This window comes from Rhinichthys klamathensis, unplaced genomic scaffold (assembly GCF_029890125.1).
Source record: "Rhinichthys klamathensis goyatoka isolate OS25496 unplaced genomic scaffold, OSU_Roscu_1.1 h1tg000011l_1, whole genome shotgun sequence".
Taxonomy (NCBI): domain Eukaryota; kingdom Metazoa; phylum Chordata; class Actinopteri; order Cypriniformes; family Leuciscidae; genus Rhinichthys; species Rhinichthys klamathensis.
The window spans coordinates 5,293,920-5,314,083 of record NW_026606564.1 but is presented as its reverse complement, the minus strand read 5'-3'; the positions used below and the strand labels follow the sequence as shown (position 1 = coordinate 5,314,083).

Genomic DNA, 20,164 nt, shown 5'->3' with positions numbered 1-20,164 from the left:
TGAAAGGAAGATTTCTTAGTCAGCAGTGTTCTAGCCATTACCGAGAAATGGAGAATGGACTTAATATCCATCACCTAACCACTTGACCATGACTAATTAGCTTAACAGATTCTTTTTCAGCCAAAATGTATTGTTGCTATACCAGATATTGATGATTTAAAAAATGTGAATAGTATATACTATTTTGATATTCACTGTTATATTATCAACCTATAATAAACAGTTAAACCTACTATACTGTGGATAATTTTTTAGATCTATTTTACTGATATTATTATTAATTAACAATGTTACTGATGATCAGTCTCTTTATCTCCATGAAGGTCAGCAGTGTGAACACGACTTTGAGCCGCAAACGAGAGCACCGGGTTCTTCTCATGGTGATCACCATGGTGATCTTCTATCTACTCTGCTGGCTGCCCTATGGGATCATGGCTCTGCTGGCCACTTTTGGAGCCCCTGGACTGGTGACTGTGGAGGCAAGCATAGTGCCCTCCATCTTAGCGAAGTCCAGCACTGTCATAAATCCCATCATATACATCTTCATGAATAAACAGGTGAGCATAAAGAAACCAGGAACCCCAAGGTTGGGCAAAAAATCTGAAGTTCAGAACCTAAGGATTGTATTTGTAAGTGAATTTGAATTTAAATGACTGGTGGAATGATTTTTGTACAAAGAAATTTAACAGTCAACAGTAGAATCAGGCGTTCTGTTTAATGACTTATATGTTATGTTGTGCTCCATGTTGAGACTGAGGTAAATTATTCTGTGGTAAATATGTTTCCTTCTACAATGGTCCATAAAATTGAAGTACACTAAATTGATTATTCATTTAAAATGTGATGTAATTAATTTCAACTTAGATGTTAATTAGATGTTAATTTCAACATACATTTTAACATTTCAAGTTGTATTCATTTACATGAGCGAACAATCGTGTACTTATAACCCATTTTTTACAATCACTTTGGCACTACTAACAAAACCTTTTTCAATCAGATTTTTCAAAACTTTTGACACAAAACTCACAACCGATGGTCAAAATGAAATTTCTTTTCAAAACCCTTAACACATTTATCCAGTTGCTTGGATACAATATACATAAACATAATATAATTTGTTCATGAAACTAAAATCACCTGTTCAAAATGACAAACTTAAAAGCATTACTATTCCAAAATTAATCAGATGATCTTTTTATTTCAGGCCCCTAGCTGTCTTGAGAACCTGTATCCAAAATATAGGGTTAATGGACATTTAAAGGTGAACTAAGTAACTTTTTTACCTTAACCGAACAGCTTTGGAGTCATTGTAATGTTTATATTACTGATTTCGTGTTGAATGGTGGTCGTCTCGCACCCCCTTGGTGCCTGTGAGCCGCAAAACCACCCTTGCAACTTTGGGCCGGCGAGCCGCCGGCCTGAGTGTTAGGAAGTATCGTGTGATTCAGGTCTCGCGAGGTAACGAATTGCTTTACGGCAAAAAACAGATCTGATAAAATGAGCATCAAACAGAAATAACCCGGCGCCGTATACATGTGGTGTTGGGCGCGCGCAGCTCTTAAAGGGGCCATACCTTATTTCCACTCATTACAGCGTCCATCCTACTGAACAGCTACCAGTGTACAGGGGAGGGGATCCGGCCGTGAGTGCGAGCCTGTCTGCGTGAGTGCTATTCACGACAGTACAAGTGCTCCACAGCGACTCTAGGGGTCGCTGTTTGACAAAAACGGAATTCTTACTGAGTGCTGCTTTAAGTACATTCAGTGATCAATCCTTTGTTTTGCATTTTATGGTAAACCAGGCAAGAAATACTGCAAAGGAATTTTCCTTTTAAAGTGGAACTTTAACACTGCAACTGATAACGATGCTATGGGGGAACCAGTATCGTGACCAGTATCTGAATATGTGTAACAAAGCACCCGTGAGAATAACAGGGTCCCTGGAAGACACATCATCAGCTTTTTTGTCTTCAGGAGCTGCTTTCTTTGTATGCGCATGCATAAACTAGAACTGGGAATGCCCTCTGGTGGCTCTCAAGGGTACTCCAGCTGGTGACCATTACAGCAGGACAGACGATTTAAATTAATTAGATTGTAGTTTTTTAAATTACTTATTTAAGTAAATGATTCTGCAAGTGCAAGGTTTCTTTAAAGGTATGAATGCACAATGCATTGTTTTGAACATTGCACAGCCTTAGTTACAAGTGATGACCATTTAAAAAAAAAATTGTAGACACATTCTGTGTGGGCTTGCTCAAAACGGACTGATTCTCCAGACTTTTGCTTACCAGCATGAACAGAAAGTATCTCCATCAAAGCTGAGTGTGCTGAGCCATTCGTTGAGTCTCCAGAAACTGGGTGCCAGGGATGTTGTGGTCCAATCTATCTACACTGTCAGCTTGATAAAAGTGATGCGACTGGTTTACTGGCCTACTCTCATGTGAAACAATCCAATTCATTGTGCTTGTTGCACCATCCGTCAAAGTGTCAGTTGTGCCATGTGGCACTGATGAAGAGGGTAAATAGCAGCTCTACACTTCCACTTGTGGTTAGGGACCTACTATTTATGTAGTCAATTCAAGCTTTTGCCAACTGAGGAGAAGGTATTATACGTTAACACTCCCCTAACTCTATAAAGTTGACTCTGTTTGGCTTTGAGAGATGTTTTTTAGGGCAAGTATATTTTTTCCACCTCTCGTGGAGTGTTCCACTGAGTTGTCTCAATGCAGGAAAGTAGGTCTCACTGGAGTAAGATGGAATTCCAAGCAAAGGTCATAAACGGTCTGTCAGCTCTGCAGTCTGAAAATCCACATCAGAGAGATGCTTAACTTCCACTAAATCCCAGATATGTTTCACTCTAGGTACCAAAACTCTGGTTTGATTGATGGAGCTTGTCATTTGTCCTGTCTAGTTTTGTGTATGAATCAAAGAGCACAACATGCATGTACACATTCCATGTTGCTACAGAATGGAAAGCTAGTACACCCTCCCTCTAAATAAAAACTTTTTTTTGGAATCCACTCTTTTGTGTAGCCATGAAAACTAACCTTGCTTGCAAATTATTATCATTGGCGGTGCTTGCTAAGGTATTTTCAATTTTGTTGTACTTTTACATGCACTGTACTTTTGCATGTAACCTCTGCTATAAAATATATAGATTGAAATGTACTGTATATTAAAGTGGAATTAAAGATATAGAATGAACTGCATGTTAGCTTTCTTATTGTTCCTAAGCACATGATCTATTTAATTGACAGCAGCTTGACAGAGCACTTCCAGACCACAAAACTGATAAGTAGTTGTTTAACTAGTTGTCTATGGGTGTGTATCCCAAATGCATTATTTGTCAACTATGGTCACATGTTCCATTAGTTATCAACATACTTCAAATAATTGTTTCTTGAAATCTTAGTTCCAACAAAAATTCACAAATAGCAACAAACTTGTAGTAAGAAGCATAGTTCCCTTTCAAGGGAACTCGAGCTGCATCGAGACGCGGTGGAAACGCCCTGCGTGATTGCGTCGTGAAGCAAGTGTATAATCAGTCCAATGGAAAGACGAGACGTCATAGGCGGGTGACGTCATCGACCAGGAAGCTATAAAGCACCCCTGAAAACAGACCGCGTCAGCTTCTGCGCCTTCAGCAAGCGATCTGTGTATTCTGTCCTTGTCATATTTATTGTTGTCTGTCAAGTTGCAATATATATATATATATATATATATATATATATTATGGCAAAAGAGAGCAAGCAAGCTTTGTGTTGTTCCCTGCCCACGTTATATCACGGGTGGGGACACACACATCAGCTTTGTGTTGCTGTTTGGGAGTGGAGCATGCCAACAGTCAGTTCTCGAGGGGGCTGACTGTGAGCATTGCGAGAAGCTGTCCGTGAGGACATTCCGCTCCCGCCGGGCGTTCTTCGAGGAGGACGGTTTGGTTCGCGTTCCCCGCGCGGGTCCCGCTGTTGCCGAGGCACGGCGGCGACTCGCATTTCGGGGTTCGCAAACGGATCTGGCAGTGTGGGCTGGGACGGGCGCCGCCCTATCTCAGCTTTCACCTGCCAGATCCAGTGTGCTGCGATTTCAGTTCCGAGGAATTGGTATCGTTAGTGTTTTGTTAAGAAAAAGAGAACAAAACAAATATAGATATTAAGAATAAGGCAAATGTTTGAGTTTTCAATTAATAAATAAATAAGTCAGCTCATAACTCTGCTGAATAAAGAGGAGCTTTTAAAAGGAGGTTTTATCTAATGCTGTTGCCAGTTAATATTTACTGACCAACTGAACATTATGAGAGTGAAAATAAAAAGAGTTTATTAGATGAAATATATCTAAGAAAACAGGAAAACTCTGTATCTCAGCCTCCTCGTCGAGGACTGCCGTTTTTTCCCTGAGGTGTCGAGATCGTGGAATAAACCGGTTTCTATTTTATGTGTTTAATCCCCAAACGTCTAACTATAGTAATGTTATAGGTATTAAGTATCATGGTATGACAGTGCCTCGGGTTAAAGAGACACTTGCGAGCTTTCTCTCTTCTGAGTCGGCATCATCATTATTAACCCCGACGTGACCCACCAGCCATCTTAAATAATAAATACGTTTTATTAGGCAGCGCTGATGGGTAAAGTATATAGGACATGAATGAATGTGAGGATGTCAGCACTGACGCTATTCAAGAATTGCATCGTGCAAAAACAGATAAACTATACCGGGGAGGGACGGTTTCGAGAAATCGTTTCTCCTCTGCGTCCTCTGGAGGGGCGACTCTCTGAGGAGGGTCGCAGCGCTGCCAGTTCGGTTGTTTTCCTGCTGGTGGCCACGGAGTGATATATATATATATATATATATATATATATATATATCACTCCGTGGCCACCAGCAGGAAAACAACCGATATATATATATATATATATATATATATATATATATATATACATTTTTCTGATATAAAAATAAAGGAAAATAAAGATAAAAATATATCTGTTCTTCTGGACGCTCCGCTTTAAAAAAAACTAAGAAATAAACCATTCAGCGGCGTTCCAGAGTTTTCTTCCTCACCAATCTAATGTTCCTGAGACTGCTGGGCGAGAGCAGTCTCGGCCTACTAAGCTCCTCGCAGCACAGAGTGCAAAAGAGAGCGTCGCCATTTGGGCTCCTCCACAATTGAGGGGGACCTGGGTGGCGGTCGCAGTCTAGCCAGTTAGAGAAATGCAAGATCTGAGGACTGTTTTATTTCGAAAATAGCTTGGACAAAGAAGAAGCCCTGACGCCGAGGCTATCAGGCTTCTGAGGGTGGCCCCTCCGGGGAGAAACGGTTTCGAGAAATCGTTTTTCCTCGGCGCCCTCTGGGGGGCCACTCTCCGAGGGGAGTCGCACCGCTGTCAGTTCGGTTGTTCCCTGCCGTTTATCCGTTTCAGGGCACCGAGGTGTCAGCGTTCCCAAACGATCCTCCGAGGAGGGTCATGGAACAGTCAAGTGGGTCGTTCCCTGCCGGTTATCCGCTTCAGGGCACCGAAGTGACTGTTCGGTTAAATTCAGAGGCCAGTCTCGAGAGACTGGTACCCTTAGTAGATTTTCTAACAGCGTGGAAGCTACTGCCAAATATATCTCGTTGGGTCCTGCTCACTATAGAAAAGGGTTACAGAATTCAGTTCGGTTCTCATCCACCCACATTTCTAGGGGTCCTCCCTACGGTGGTGGACCCCGAGCAGGCTCTGGTTATGTTATCATTCCTGGGAAGCGACTCACTGAGGAGGGTTGCAGCGCTGCCAGTTCGGTTGTTCCCTGCCGGTTCGCCGCTTCAGGGCACCGAGGTGTCAGCGTTGCCGAACTAGAACAGTCAGTTCGGTTGTTCCCTGCCGGTTCGCCGCTTCAGGGCACCGTAGTGACTGTTCAACCAAAACCAGAAGCCAGTCTTGAGAGACTGGTTTCCCTAGTAGAATTTCTGTTTCTCAGTGGGTCCTGCACACTATAGAAAAGGGTTTCAGAATTCAGTTCGGTTCTTGTCCTTCCAGATTTCTAGGGGTCCTCCTCACAGTGGTGGACCCCGAGCAGGCTGTGGTTATGGAGCAGGAAGTACTGACACTTCTGCAAAAGGAGCTGTAGAAGGGGTTCCTCCTCCCAGCAGACGGTCAGGGTTTTACAGCCATTACTTCACTGTTTCTGATAGAAGATGAGGGGTTGCGTCCTACTCTTGACCTGCGTCAATTAAACAGCAGGTTTCAAAAATCTCAAGTTCAAAGTATGCTTACGCTAAATATGATTGTGTCACAGATTCAGTCCGAGGACTGGTTTGTCACAATAAACTTAAGGGACGCTTGCTTATCTATCCATCCTCATCACAGGAGGTTCCTGAGGTTTGCTTTCGGGGGCGAAGCATACCATTATCGGGTTCTCCCATTCTGCCTAGGTTTATCACCCCTCACCTTTACAATATGCGTGGATGCAGCTCTTGCTCCTCTGAGACTCCAGGGCATTCGTGCAGTATACTATATCAACGATTGGTTGATCCTAGCTCAATATGAGCATATGGCAGTTCTGTCTCATTTAAAGATGTTGGGGTTGCCGCTCAACGCCAAGAAGAGTGTGCTCCTCCCAGCTCAGAGGACCACTTTTCTAGGTGTAATATGGGATTCGACAACGATGTGGGTACGATTGTCTCCAGCACGTATTTCTGCGATTCTCACAGCCGTAAATGGGGTATATCTAGGCCAGTCACTCACTGTGAAACAGTTTCAGACTGGGGGTCTCATGGCAGCTGCGTCCAACGTAATTACTTTTGGCCTTCTGTACATGAGACCCCTGCAGTGGTTGCTCAGGACCAAGGGGTTTTTTTTTCCAAGGGGAAATCCGTTTTCGCATGATCAAGGTCACGCGGCTATGCCTACGTGCCTCGGTGATGTGTTGAAGAACCTTGGTTCCTCGCCCAGGCCCAGTGTTTGGGGGCTTCTTGTCGACGCATAATGCTATCGACGGATGCTTCCCTCACAAGTCGGGGGTGATCATGAGTGGTCGCTCGGCGAAGGGTGTTTGGCAGGACCATCTACCTTTTAGCACATAATTGGCTTAAAGTGATGGCGGTATTCCCGAGAATCTCAATACTTCCTGCCAGACCCGAGAGGTCACCATGTGTTTGTCCTTCCGGACAACACACTGATGGTCTCGTATATCAGAGCAGATATCCTGTTGAGGCAGGGGCTGAGGCCCAGGGAATGGAGACTTCACCCCGAGGTGGTGGAGCTTCTTAGGGAGAACTTCGGTCAAACTCAAGTCGACCTTTCGCATCGTACAACGCATTGCCCTATTTGGTTCTCCCTCACGCATCCAGCTCCGCTTGGACTGGATGTGATGTATTAGGTGTGGTTGATGCTACACCTGTACGCATTTCCCATAACTTTGCTCCCGGGAGTTTCTGGGATACAATGTTTCACCCTCATCTGGAGTTATGGATACTGTGGGCTCGGCCTCTGAGGGGGCCAAGCTCATAGATTCAGGTCTCTCGACCGAGGTCGTGGAGACCATACTCCAGTCTAGAGCTCCCTCCACGAGAAGACTAAATATGCATTGATATGAAAAGTGTTCTCTGCCTGGTGCAGAGAACGCCTTCTGAATCTTGTTTCTGCCCTGTTGGTACAGTACTTGATTTCTGTAATGAATGTTTCTTTGCTGGGTTATCTTTGAGGAGAGATCCTTAAATTTGTCTTCTCCGTGGTACATGAGGCTGAGGCCTGCACGTACTTGGATTTGCACCTGGTATGGTGATAGTATTTCTTCACTCCAGGTCGGGTTGTATTTCTAGGTCCCTACTAAATGTGTGGGTCATTTGTGCTGCAGGCCTTCTGTCCTCCACCTTTAATACCCCAGATCAGGAAAAACTTAATCTGTTATGCCCTGTCCGGGCTTTGGATGCGTATGTCCACAGAGCTGCTCTGTGGCGTATATCAGAGCAATTACTTGTCACCTAAGATTGGTTGCCCTGCATCTAAACAGATGATGAGCAAGTGGGTAGTTGAGGCTATCTCACTTGCTTATGAAATGGCCGGACAGCCTTCACCTTTGGCTGTCCAGGCTCATTCTACGAGGAGTATGGCTGCCTCTATGGCATTAATCTCGGGAGTTTCCCTTCATGGCATTTGTGATACGGCAGGCATCAAGTCCTCACCGCTTACATTTGTTACATTTTATTACTTGGATCTTGGCTCCACTCCAGGGTCTAGGGTGCTTGCTTCTTAGTGTGTGCATTGACTTCACACAGAACAGGCATTTGTCATATGGCGTCGTGGGTATAGGGTTCCCACCGCGTCTCAACGCAGCTCGAGTTCCCTTGAAAGGGAACGTCTCAGGTTACGTATGTAACCCTGGTTCCCTGAGAGGGATACTGTTTGTTTAGATATATTTGGTCTGTTTTGCGTTCATATTTCAGTCGGACCGCACCAAAGTTCATTTGGTAACAGACAAAAACCCACTTGTTCTGCTTGTTTGGTGCACACTAGGGTTCAGATGGCAGCGTCCACACTTATTCAAATGATCTGCAATAACAGAGCAATTGAACCAAACCTGCCAAGTGTAAACACACCCCGTAGTACCCTACTATATCTAATTCAGATTTAATTTTTTAGGCACTTTTATTGTGAGACATAGCTGATTTAACCTATAATTGTTTAACCTAGCTGATTTAACCTATGGAGAGCGTTCAGATGAAAGATGAGGAATGAAAAATTTGCTTAGTTTGTCTGTTATCCACTGACCCACAGAGGGAAGGACAAAAATGTAACAAACTCGTAATTAAATTTTCCACTGCTGCTAAGGGAAGGATTTAGAGTCAAATGGCCTGTTATAATTTGCTGCTGTAGCTGTTTTCACAGATTTTTAAAGGGGTTAAAGTAGTCTGAGGCAGATTTTTAATCGAGTTGAGATACAGTAAACGACAGGGGTGCTACATTTTCTACATAGGGGTGCTATGGTGATGCACTTTTGACTTGAAGTCACCAACCTATTTTCTAGAATACCCTAGCAACCGCCTAGCAATGACTTAGCAACCATCCAAAACACCCTATAACACCCTTCAAAACATACTGTTATTGCTCTCCTGGATTTAACAGTTAGAATATGCTGACTGTAATTTGTTGTTTGATCCAGTCTCTTTTGCCCAATGTTATTGTGATTCTGAATCAGCGAGATCCCAAAACGTTATGCTTGATCCAGCAGAAATGCAGATATTGTGTTTTGACACTATATTAGTCCATTTTGTTCAGCTGAGGTTAATTAATTTTGTGTCCTGCTCTAAGCATCCTGCTCTTACTTCTTTATAGTCTTTCAATGACTAAGGGAAAGAGGAACACAGCATTCACCCTGCTTGATTAATTACCTCATTGTTTTGATGTGTTTTCGTGCTGTTTTAACATTAGACTTTGGCTGTGTGTATCAATGTAGAAATAATAGATCTACTGCAAGTTGCTTTAATCCAAGTTGAGCAAACTTCAGAATAGTTCAGAAAATATGTCATGCCAGTTGCATACAGATGGACCAAACGCACAGACAACCAAAGAAACTGCAGAGAAGCATGTAAAGTCATGTCTGTCATTGAGACAGATCTCTCAAGACTGTTCAGTCATCCTTGTCAGATACGATATCATATCAAAACTTCTGTCCTGCTTTGTTGCACAGTTTTTGTCTGATGTCTGAAGAATTGCATATTCTAATAGATTAGCCTCAATGAGCAGTGTGCTTGTAATAGGTTTAAAACTGTCTAGGCCAGTGTGCATTTAAGCAATTTCACACGAGTAAGAATATCTGAATATATGCTGAAATCAGAACAGCTGTGATTCAGCCATAGACACTATGGGCCCTATCTTGCACCCAGCGCAATTGACTTTGTACACCGACGCATGTATCATTCCTATTTTGCTCCCGACGCACAGCGGACTTTTCTCTCCACAGACGCACATCGGTAAATTAGGGAATGAACTTGCGCTCCCGGGGGGCGGTTTAGCGGAAAGAGGAGGCGTGTTCCGGCGCAAATGTTCCCTGGTGCTATTTTGCAGTTCCAGAAAACAATTCCGCCACTGGCGCGTTATTCAGATGTTATTTTAAGGGCGCATGCTTGGCCATATGGTGAATAACATCTGAATAACGCACCACTGACTTTAGACTAGGTTTTTCCTTGTCAGTGTGCACAACTCGCATACATATTGCTTCTCTCATCTACACAGACGCAGCAGTTCTCCATTTTTGCAAATCATACATTATTACAAGGAAAAACATTAACACACGAGGGAAATGATTGTGGTGTCCATGAAGATATGAAACAATAGGCATAACACATTTACCCAAATTATTATAAGCCTGTTTAACCGAAGCTAATTTGGGTGGGTTTCTCCCATCCCCATGCAATGTCACTTCTCTCTCTTTTACGGCCCTTTCACGAGTTCACACTTACATACAATTAGAGGGAGTAAAGTTGAATGCGTATTTAGCGTGCTGTCCGGGGGGAGGGCTCAGAGCTCGGAGTTCGGCCCGAATCCAGAGTACTCCCCCCTGTAAGTAGTTAGGACTAGAAGTGTGGAGAAGTGGTGGTGGAGGGGCGCTGCTAAACTGTCAATTGATTGAGGTGAGACTGCTGAGTCTATATATACACCTCTTATCATTGATTGTTGAGTGCTCTCCACCCGTGTTAATTATCTGAACGTGCTCCTCCCGAACTTTGTTAATAAAACATCATGACGAGAACGTCTGTCTCCTCGGCTGTGAACCGGTCCTGGGGTGTACATGGCGAATCCGTCATGGAACAAGCGCCCCTGCTCTTAAAGTGAATATGAGAAGATGCTCTGATTGGTTTATTGCACGTTACGCCCAAACCACACCTATGAGTAATGTAGCTACTTCAGACCAACCCATTTTAGATTTGCGTCGGGCGCAAGAGTCGAGATCCGCCCATAAAGTTACTTGTGTTTCACGTTTGATACTTGCGTTTCAGATCGTTAAAATAGGGCCCTGAATGTTTATGTCGAATAGAGTTGTCAAAAGTACTGACTTCGGTACCAAGTTGGTACTGAAATTGAAAAAAATGTGATGATACCAGCATTTCCATCTAGCATTTTGAGCGCTGTTGGACGGATTCTTAAACACCTCTGGCCATTGTGTTGACGTGCTCAACATATGTGTCTCTGATTGGCCATTGTGTTCACGCACTCAACATATATGTCTCTGACTGGCCATTGTGTTCACACACTCAACATATGTCTGTGATTGACTACAATGATCAACGCTTCAAAAACACATTGTCTTTGATGCTCTTCACATGCTCTTTGACGCTCTTTGACGCTTTGACGCTTTGACGCTCTTCCGTCTATCAGCGGATCCGTCTATCAGCAGATATATTAGGAATCCGCTGATAGATGCCTGCTTTTAAAAACTCCTGTGTAAGTGCTCGGCGAAGAGCGTCAAAGATGTCATTGTTGATCATTGTAGCCAATCACAGACACATATGTTGAGCGCATCAACACAATGGCCAATCACAGACATGTATGTTGAGCGTGTGAACACAATGGCCAATCAAAGGTGTTTAAGAATCCATTCAACAGCGCTCGAAATGCTAGAGGGAAATGATGGCATAGTCACATTTTTTAAATTTCAGTACCGACTTGGTGCTTTTTGACAACTCTAATGTCGAATATCCATCAGTTCTATAAACGACTTCATACTGAGCAATATAAAAAAAAAATTATATTTTACTCCATTAACCCTTACCCTAACCCTAACCCTACACTTTCAAGTATTTAGTTTGGAAAACTTCCAAATTCCAAATGTAGTGTAATTCATTAAATTCCAAATCATATCTTACATCCCTCTACATTTCAGAAAAACATGGCATTCCTCTTTATTTTGATGTGCAGAAAATCAATATCTCCCATAGCGGTCGAATAGAATCCTTTTGAGCTTTTTTTTTTTTTTTTAATCACATTGAATGGTTCAATGTTGTGAATTTGAAATCTGATAGCAGCCGTTAACTCATATAATTGAATGATATGGTCAGGGCGAGTCTCAAGTCTCAAATGACTGGTGTGTTCTTGTCCAACAGAACATGACCAGAGAACAGGGAGTAAAATGAGAGAGCTGCCTTCTAATAATTCATAATAAATAAAATTAAACTTGTCTGCAGGCCATGGCCAGATTCTTTGTCAGCCTAGGGATTTCCAAGCTTTTATGTCGGAACCCATTTGGCCAAAAATATTTATGAATTTAATATTTTAATAATTTAACAGCACATTCGCATGCTCATGGATCTCTGTTATCGGTTAATGGCCAATGGTCACATGCAGGTAAAAATTGCCTTTATTTTACAATTATTTATTTAATTTTAAATTATGATTTAAATAATGATTAAATGATTTAATGTACATTTTTAGCTTTCCATCAACTCACAAACCCCCTGTTGTTCCCTCGTAAACCTCAGTGTGGGAAACTGGGTTTAGCCAGTCAGAAGGCTATTGAGAAGCTTTCTCCCTGTCAATGATTTGCCAGTTCACAGCGGGCAGTCCACATATGTGAGGAAGCTGAGGGTGTAATCCATGAACTTTAATTCAGTGGCCAAGTCTGGTGGAAGTTCTAGGCCGGAACCGACTGTTGCCTAAAATGCAATAAATTGCAGATAATTATTTAGAAATATTTTTTTGAGAAACAAGCTTCTACAGTAGAATTGTTTTTCAGAAGGTCACTAAAGATGCAGGCATCCATTTTGAAATAATCTGCATTCAAAATAAACCACAAAGATAAACTTTTTTTTTTCTTTTTCTTTTGCATGAAGGGTTAGTCATGCACAGTGTTACATGTCATACAAATTCTGTTTGGTACAAATCCATATGAAGGAATGAGTGTTGTTTCCGGATATACATCACACTCCAGTCGATGAGGAAAGATTCTCCTGTATGTCATTTTCAGTCTTCAATTCCTCCCAGCCCGTAACTATGGAAACTGTGAGTTGAGGCGAGTTGAAGACTAAAAATGCTGTACAGATACAAGTAACATTTTTTGGCCAGCAACGTCCATCAGAGAATGCGGGAACAGAACATCTTCGGTGAGTCTGGGCCTGTGTTTTCTACTATAGTATTTGATGATTGTGGCTCGAACATCTGTTAGATATGAAACTTGAGCAATGGATTTTTTGACATGTTTCACTAACTGTCGAATTACTGTAATCTTCAGTATAAAACACATGAAAAGCAGAATTTATTTGAATACTGGGATGTATAAGTATGCATATTACAAATGTTAATGTCTGATGTTGCAAAACTGTGCTCCTGACATAACATTTGCATTCCATTTATGACTCAGAGAGCAAAATATTCTTGGAAGTGGAGAGCCATCAATATTTATTATCACTTTTGCACAGTTGTGGAATAGTTCTCAACATCTGAGATTTTATTGGACCCAATTAAGTAGTATTGCTGTCATATGAAATGCTGGAGAGGAAAGCTATATAATGTCCTCTTTACTATTTTTATTAAGTAATGTAAGCTATATTAAATTGCAAATTGAAGATTTCATAACTCATCTAAGCACGCAGAGAAAATTGCATGTGTAAATTCAAATTTAGTTTTGCTTGATTGTTTTCTTGCCATATTATTCTGATGAAAAAAATAATTAGTAATGTTATGTCTACAGTCTTTTCTTTAAGACCATGGTAACTACTCTTTATCTAATACTATGTTTTCATACTAAATATGAAATTTCATAAATTTCAAATTTATACTGCTTGCATAAGCAGAGTGATGCTTAGGAAAAATGCTCCACAAAACCTGTTTGTCAATAACGCACTGAAATTATGAATAAAATTATAATCATAACAATAATCATATTCATATGTCCAAATAATCCTTAAAGTCCCCCTGTAGTCATTAAGTTTATCCCTTTAAACTCATTTTTGATCACCAAAATGACATTAAAACGTTATTTCCTTGAAAAAAAATATATATTCATGCCTTAAAATAGCTTGAATGTATACAGTATATTGTGTCATGTTTATCAAAATAAAACTGATACAAAAAACGTAGACCCCACTACATTGATACTATAGGCTTATGTCAAACTTTATTCTTGTACAAACAGACGCTGTATTAAGCAGTACTTATAAAGTATTGAAAAAAGTGTCCGACTTCATGTCTCCGTTTTCAGCTCCTCCGACTACTCTCGCTGCTCGGATACATCCAGCCGCAGCCGATGTCAGACACACCTTTCCACTCGTTGACGATCACATGTTGACCTGATTTGTTACTACCTGAAGGTAGTTTGTGACGTCAGAAACATTTCAAACTGCATTTTTGAGACTGTCTTTGGTTCACTGCAGTTTTAAGGAGAAAATTCTCAGCAATGACTTATGACTTTGCAGCATATTAAAAACATCACATAGACATATAAACAACATTAAAAGCTTGATTTTCACCACAGGGGGACTTTTTAAATCATTAACTCCCCTACCCCTTTCATCGTCATCTCTTCTCGGATGATGCGTACACCTGCAACCTATCACTTGAAAACAATCCAACGAAATCAATCAATTCTCGATGGACAAAATCTAGTCCTGGTTTCACTCTGATATACGTAACAGTAGGGAAGATGATTGCAATTTTCGTTTGTTCCCATTTCTGCCTCAGAGTAAAACAAAAAAAAGTGAGATGAAGTATAAAGTATAAAATAAGAAATAAATGTACATTACGAGAAACAGTTGCATTTGTGAGGAATAAAGTCACTTCCCTTTTTTTATGTTACTCTCTGGTAGAAACAGCCTTCCATATTTCTGTTCTGCTGCAGAAACACTCTCAGTGTGAAAGGACATCACAAAGCCTGCTGTTGCTCACGCATGTGGTGTGAAACAACCCTCTGGCTTTTCTGACCAGAGCCAAATAAATGTGTCTCTGACCCAATCAGAAGTGTTATGAATAAGTGATGTTCAGTGATGTCCCATTCCACTTTAAAAATGAATGAACTGGGTCAGATACTTGCTAAGTCTTAACACAACAAGCAACCTGTCAGTCTTCTTCCCAACAAAGAGAAAACAACAGAGGTTGATCATTAAATGATCACAAGCACAGAAAGGTGATAGAAGCTCTCATAGTTTTTATTTTTTTATTTTAACATTTTAAATTGATTTATCTTTGTACATAAAACGAAGTGCATGCCCTTCTGAAGTGCAATACTAGATGTTTAAATCTTTTCATACCCTTGTCTGGTAGAGCAGGACTGTCCTTAATCACGTTGTCACAGTTAAGCTTAGTTTTGTTTTCCCATCACTAGTTTGACTCATTTGTTGTTTTATTAAAAGTTATCTATTTTGATCTACTGCCACTCTTTTCGTCTTCTTCATGGACTACCCGTGACACACGTATACAGTGAATGATCATCATTGCACCTTTCTATTTCTTGAGGAAATGTAGTTGACTATAAGTATACTTAACAGAGAGCGTATACTAAGTACACTACGTTTTCTTAAGGGAAGTGACATCACAAACCTGGCAGTGTAAAAGAGCACTAATAACTTCTCACTTGTCTAAAGAAGAATCTTATTAAAAAGGTTTCATTTAAATGTTTTTTTTTTCCAGTAACACTTTACAAGGTGGTTTCATTTGTTAACATTAGTTAATGGATTAACTAACACAAACTAACAATGAGTTTACAGTATTTATTAAACTTTCTTAATGTTAGTTAATAAAGATGCAGTTGTTCATTGTTTGTTCATGTTAGTTCACAGTGCATTAACTAATGTTAACACATACAACTTTTGATTTTCATAATATATATCAGTAAATGTTGAAATAAACATTAACTGAGATTAATAAATGCTGTAGAAGTATTGTGCATTCTTAGTTCATAAACTAAATTAGTTTACCAATGTTAACTAACGAATCCTTATTGTAAAGTGTTTTTAAACAGTTCAATGTCTTTCAAACTTTGGTCCTCCAAAGTTGACAAATCAATTGTCTGTTATTTTGTTTAATTAAAAATTCATATGTTTGTTCTCCACTCTTCAAGAATAATTGTATATATACACTCACCGGCCACTTTATTAGGTACACCTGTCCAACTGCTCGTTAACACTTAATTTCTAAGCAGCCAATCACATGGCGGCAACTCAGTGCATTTAGGCATGTAGACATGGTCAAGACAATCTCCTGCAGTTCAAACCGAGCATCAGTATGGGGAAGAAAGGTGATTTGAGTGACTTTGAACGTGGCATGATTGTTGGTGCCAGAAGGGCTGGTCTGAGTATTTCAGAAACTGCTAATCTACTGGGATTTTCACGCACAACCATCTCTAGGGTTTACAGAGAATGGTCCGAAAAAGAAAAAACATCCAGTGAGCGGCAGTTCTGTGGGCGGAAATGCCTTGTTGATGCCAGAGGTCAGAGGAGAATGGCCAGACTGGTTCGAGCTGATAGAAGGGCAACAGTGACTGAAATAACCACTCGTTACAACCGAGGTATGCAGCAAAGCATTTGTGAAGCCACAACACGCACAACCTTGAGGCGGATGGGCTACAACAGCAGAAGACTCCACCGGGTACCACTCATCTCCACTACAAATAGGAAAAAGAGGCTACAATTTGCAAGAGCTCACCAAAATTGAACAGTTGAAGACTGGAAAAATGTTGCCTGGTCTGATGAGTCTCGATTTCTGTTGAGACATTCAGATGTTAGAGTCAGAATTTGGCGTAAACAGAATGAGAACATGGAACCATCATGCCTTGTTACCACTGTGCAGGCTGGTGGTGGTGGTGTAATGATGTGGGGGATGTTTTCCTGGCACACTTTAGGCCCCTTAGTGCCAATTGGGCATCGTTTAAATGCCACGGCCTACCTGAGCATTGTTTCTGACCATGTCCATCCCTTTATGGCCACCATGTACCCATCCTCTGATGGCTACTTCCACCATGTCACAAAGCTCTAATCATTTCAAATTGGTTTCTTGAACATGACAATGAGTTCACTGTACTAAAATGGCCTCCACAGTCACCAGATCTCAACCCAATAGAGCATCTTTGGGATGTGGTGGAACGGGAGATTCGCATCATGGATGTGCAGCCGACAAATCTGCGGCAACTGTGTGATGCCATCATGTCAATATGGACCAAACTCCCTGAGGAATGCTTCCAGCACCTTGTTGAATCTATGCAACGAAGAATTGAGGCAGTTCTGAAGGCAAAAGGGGGTCCAACCCGTTACTAGCATGGGGTACCTAATAAAGTGGCCGGTGAGTGTATATATTATTTATGTTACATAAAAACACTCATTCATTGATACAGCACCATTAAATGACAAGTCTGGCTTTGCGCTTTTTTTTTGTATGCCTGACCAGTTATTATTATGATTTCACTGCCTATTAATGTCATTTACCTTTGTTGCATTCCCAATGACCCATTTTTCCTTCTTTCTTTTTCTTCTCCACTCTAAATGGAACGGACACAATAACTTCATTTTACTCGCAGACATTTAATTACGGCCATGGAAATGATAGAGCCAGTGTACATTATCAGCAATTATTCAGTTGCAAATTGCATAATTGTTCTGTTTAGAGGTAAAAGTTAAATGTGATTAAGGGAGAGTTCAATATCATTTAGAAATGGTACTGATGATGAATGTGAAAAGGATATCAGTCTCTTACTCTCTTTGCAAAAGGCGGCTGTGATAATGGGGATGTTTGGATAAGAGAAGAGCCCTTTTCTAATCAGAATTCCTAAATGAGCTGTAATTGTTGTGTAAGCCCATCCATGGCTGATGGGCTTATTCTTTGTTGCTAGCAGGGGGAACGACTCATTAGCGGTATGCGGTTCTTATGAAGTCCAGGTACTGAAATGAATGCGAATGTTTTCATTTGCAAGATCATATGAAATCAAAGCACAAACTTACTGTAGTGTTTGATACAATGGGCTCTATCTTGCACTCGGCGCAAATGACTTTGTACACTGACGCATGTATCATTCCTATTTTGCACCCGCGCAAAGCGGACTTTTCCCTCCACAGACGCACGTCGGTTAACTAAGAAATACACTTGCGCTCCCCGGGGCGGTTCAGCGCAAAGAGGAGGCGTGTTCCGGCGCAAACTTTCCCTCATGCTATTTTGCTGTTCTATAAAACAATTGCGCCACTGACCAGAAAAAACCTAGTCTAAAGTCAGTGGCGCGTTGCGCGTTGTTCATTATGCTATTTTAAGCGCGCATGCTTGGCCATAATGTAGCGGGTGCACAACGCGCATACACTTTGATTATCTCATCAACACAGATGCAGCAGTTTTTATTTTTGCAAATCATACATTATAACAAGGAAAAATATTAACACATGAGGGAAATCATTGTGGTGTCCATGAAAATTTAGTTTTTTTTCCTCCCACGCCTGTTTAACCGACGCTGATTTGTATGGGGATGGGAGAAACCCACCCACGATAGATAGATAGATGGATAGATAGATAGATAGATAGATAGATAGATAGATAGATAGATAGATAGATAGATAGATAGATAGATAGATAGATAGATAGATAGATAGATAAGTCTGATTTGAACGTTGAATTTCTTGTTATTTCTGCATGCATTCTACTTCAGACAGTCAATAAACAGTGCCGTCTGAGGGTGTTTGCATGAGGGTTTATGCCATAGTTTACAGGTGCACGCAAAACACGCAATACAACGTCACTTCTCTGTCTTTCACGGTCCTGACAAGAACGTCGGTCTCCTCGGCTGTGAACCGCTCCTGACGCGCGCCTGGTGAATCCGCCGTTATAATAGCAATCCGCCATGCAACATGCGCACCTGCTCTTAAAGGGAATGTGAGATGACGCTCTGATTGGTTTATTCCACGTTACGCCCAAACCACACCTATGAATAATGAAGCTACTTCAGACCAACCTCTTTTAGATTTGCGCCAGGCGCAAGAGGCATTTATCCCGCCGGGAAAATAGCAACAGCGCCGGGATCCGCCCACAAAGTCACTTGCGCTTTGCGCTTTGACACTTGCGTTTCAGATCGTGCGCTGGGTGCAAGATAGGGCCCATTGTTTCAAAGTTATGAGAAGAATGCTCTCTGAAGTATTGCTTTATTATAATGCACAAATGAAAAAGATTAGTGTTACATTTAAAAAATAACATCAACAATACTATAGAGGCTTAACGTTTTAAGAGCTTATGCTGCCTTCGTGTGCTATCGGGATTATCGTAAAATATTACTGGGAAACTTTCGATTTATGTGCATCTTAAACATGACGGAGGGGAGAACGATTTCACGATTTCTGTTGTGACTGCTATTCTTTATTGTTTTTTTCCACAACAGCTACATCGCCGTGCATATTTACGCAAATGAATAAATATTTAAAGCAAATTGTATTTTTTGGGTGTGCAATGATACTCTCATGTCACGATTCGATACATATCACGATACTGAACTCACGATACAAAATTCTTGTGATACTCCAAGACATATGATAAAAGATTAACAAAAAATTTACTGTTGGTTAATATTCTAAATTTTATATTAGATTGTGTGTGTAAATGAATAGGCTCGGACTTGGTGCTGGTAACCCAATGCACAGGACAATGGTGACACCACCAGAATAAAAATATTGATGATTCTGAAGCTGAAAATACAGAATTATTTTAGACGAATATGCTTGCACTCTGTCACTGAGTAGATATATTTAAAATAATGTAGGCCACTTTTTACTGGTATCAGGACCCACAAATATTCCCCCATTACATTATTATACATTATATTCATCATTAGTAGTACCAGAGACAATTTATATAGAGACATGCCACTTCCCCAATCCTTAATACAACTATATAGGGAAAACCCGTAACGCCAAAGATGGCGGTTGTATGCACATGCCCCACCCCTCCCGCTGGAAAGCCAATCGTCTGCTTTTAACAGTCAAGCCGGAAAACATTTTAGCCTATCGTCTGGTTCCACCGACGCATGCGCACAGTTGAGGTTTGCGACAGCGGAAAATATGTTACTGTTTGAAAAGGCGGCAGATTTGATGTGTTAGTTGTGTAAATATCAGACATCCCAAGTCTCCCGGAAGTTCCGGGAGTCTCCCGCAGATTGATAGCGGCTCCCTGATGACCGCAAATTAGTTCAGAGAGCGAGAGAACCCTTGCGCATGCGCAGTAAAAGTATAA

The 20,164-nt window shown here is 41.1% G+C and overlaps 1 protein-coding gene across 1 annotated transcript in view; it reads left to right on the top strand.

The window, feature by feature from the left end:
* tmtopsa (teleost multiple tissue opsin a) overlaps window positions 1-20,164 on the top strand; it is a 97,688-nt gene that overhangs the window by 76,081 nt on the left and 1,443 nt on the right. Inside the window, exon 3 of the mRNA XM_056264708.1 lies at window positions 324-557. Within this exon, the coding sequence (XP_056120683.1) occupies window positions 324-557 (234 nt within the window). The remainder of the gene's footprint in view (window positions 1-323; window positions 558-20,164) is intronic.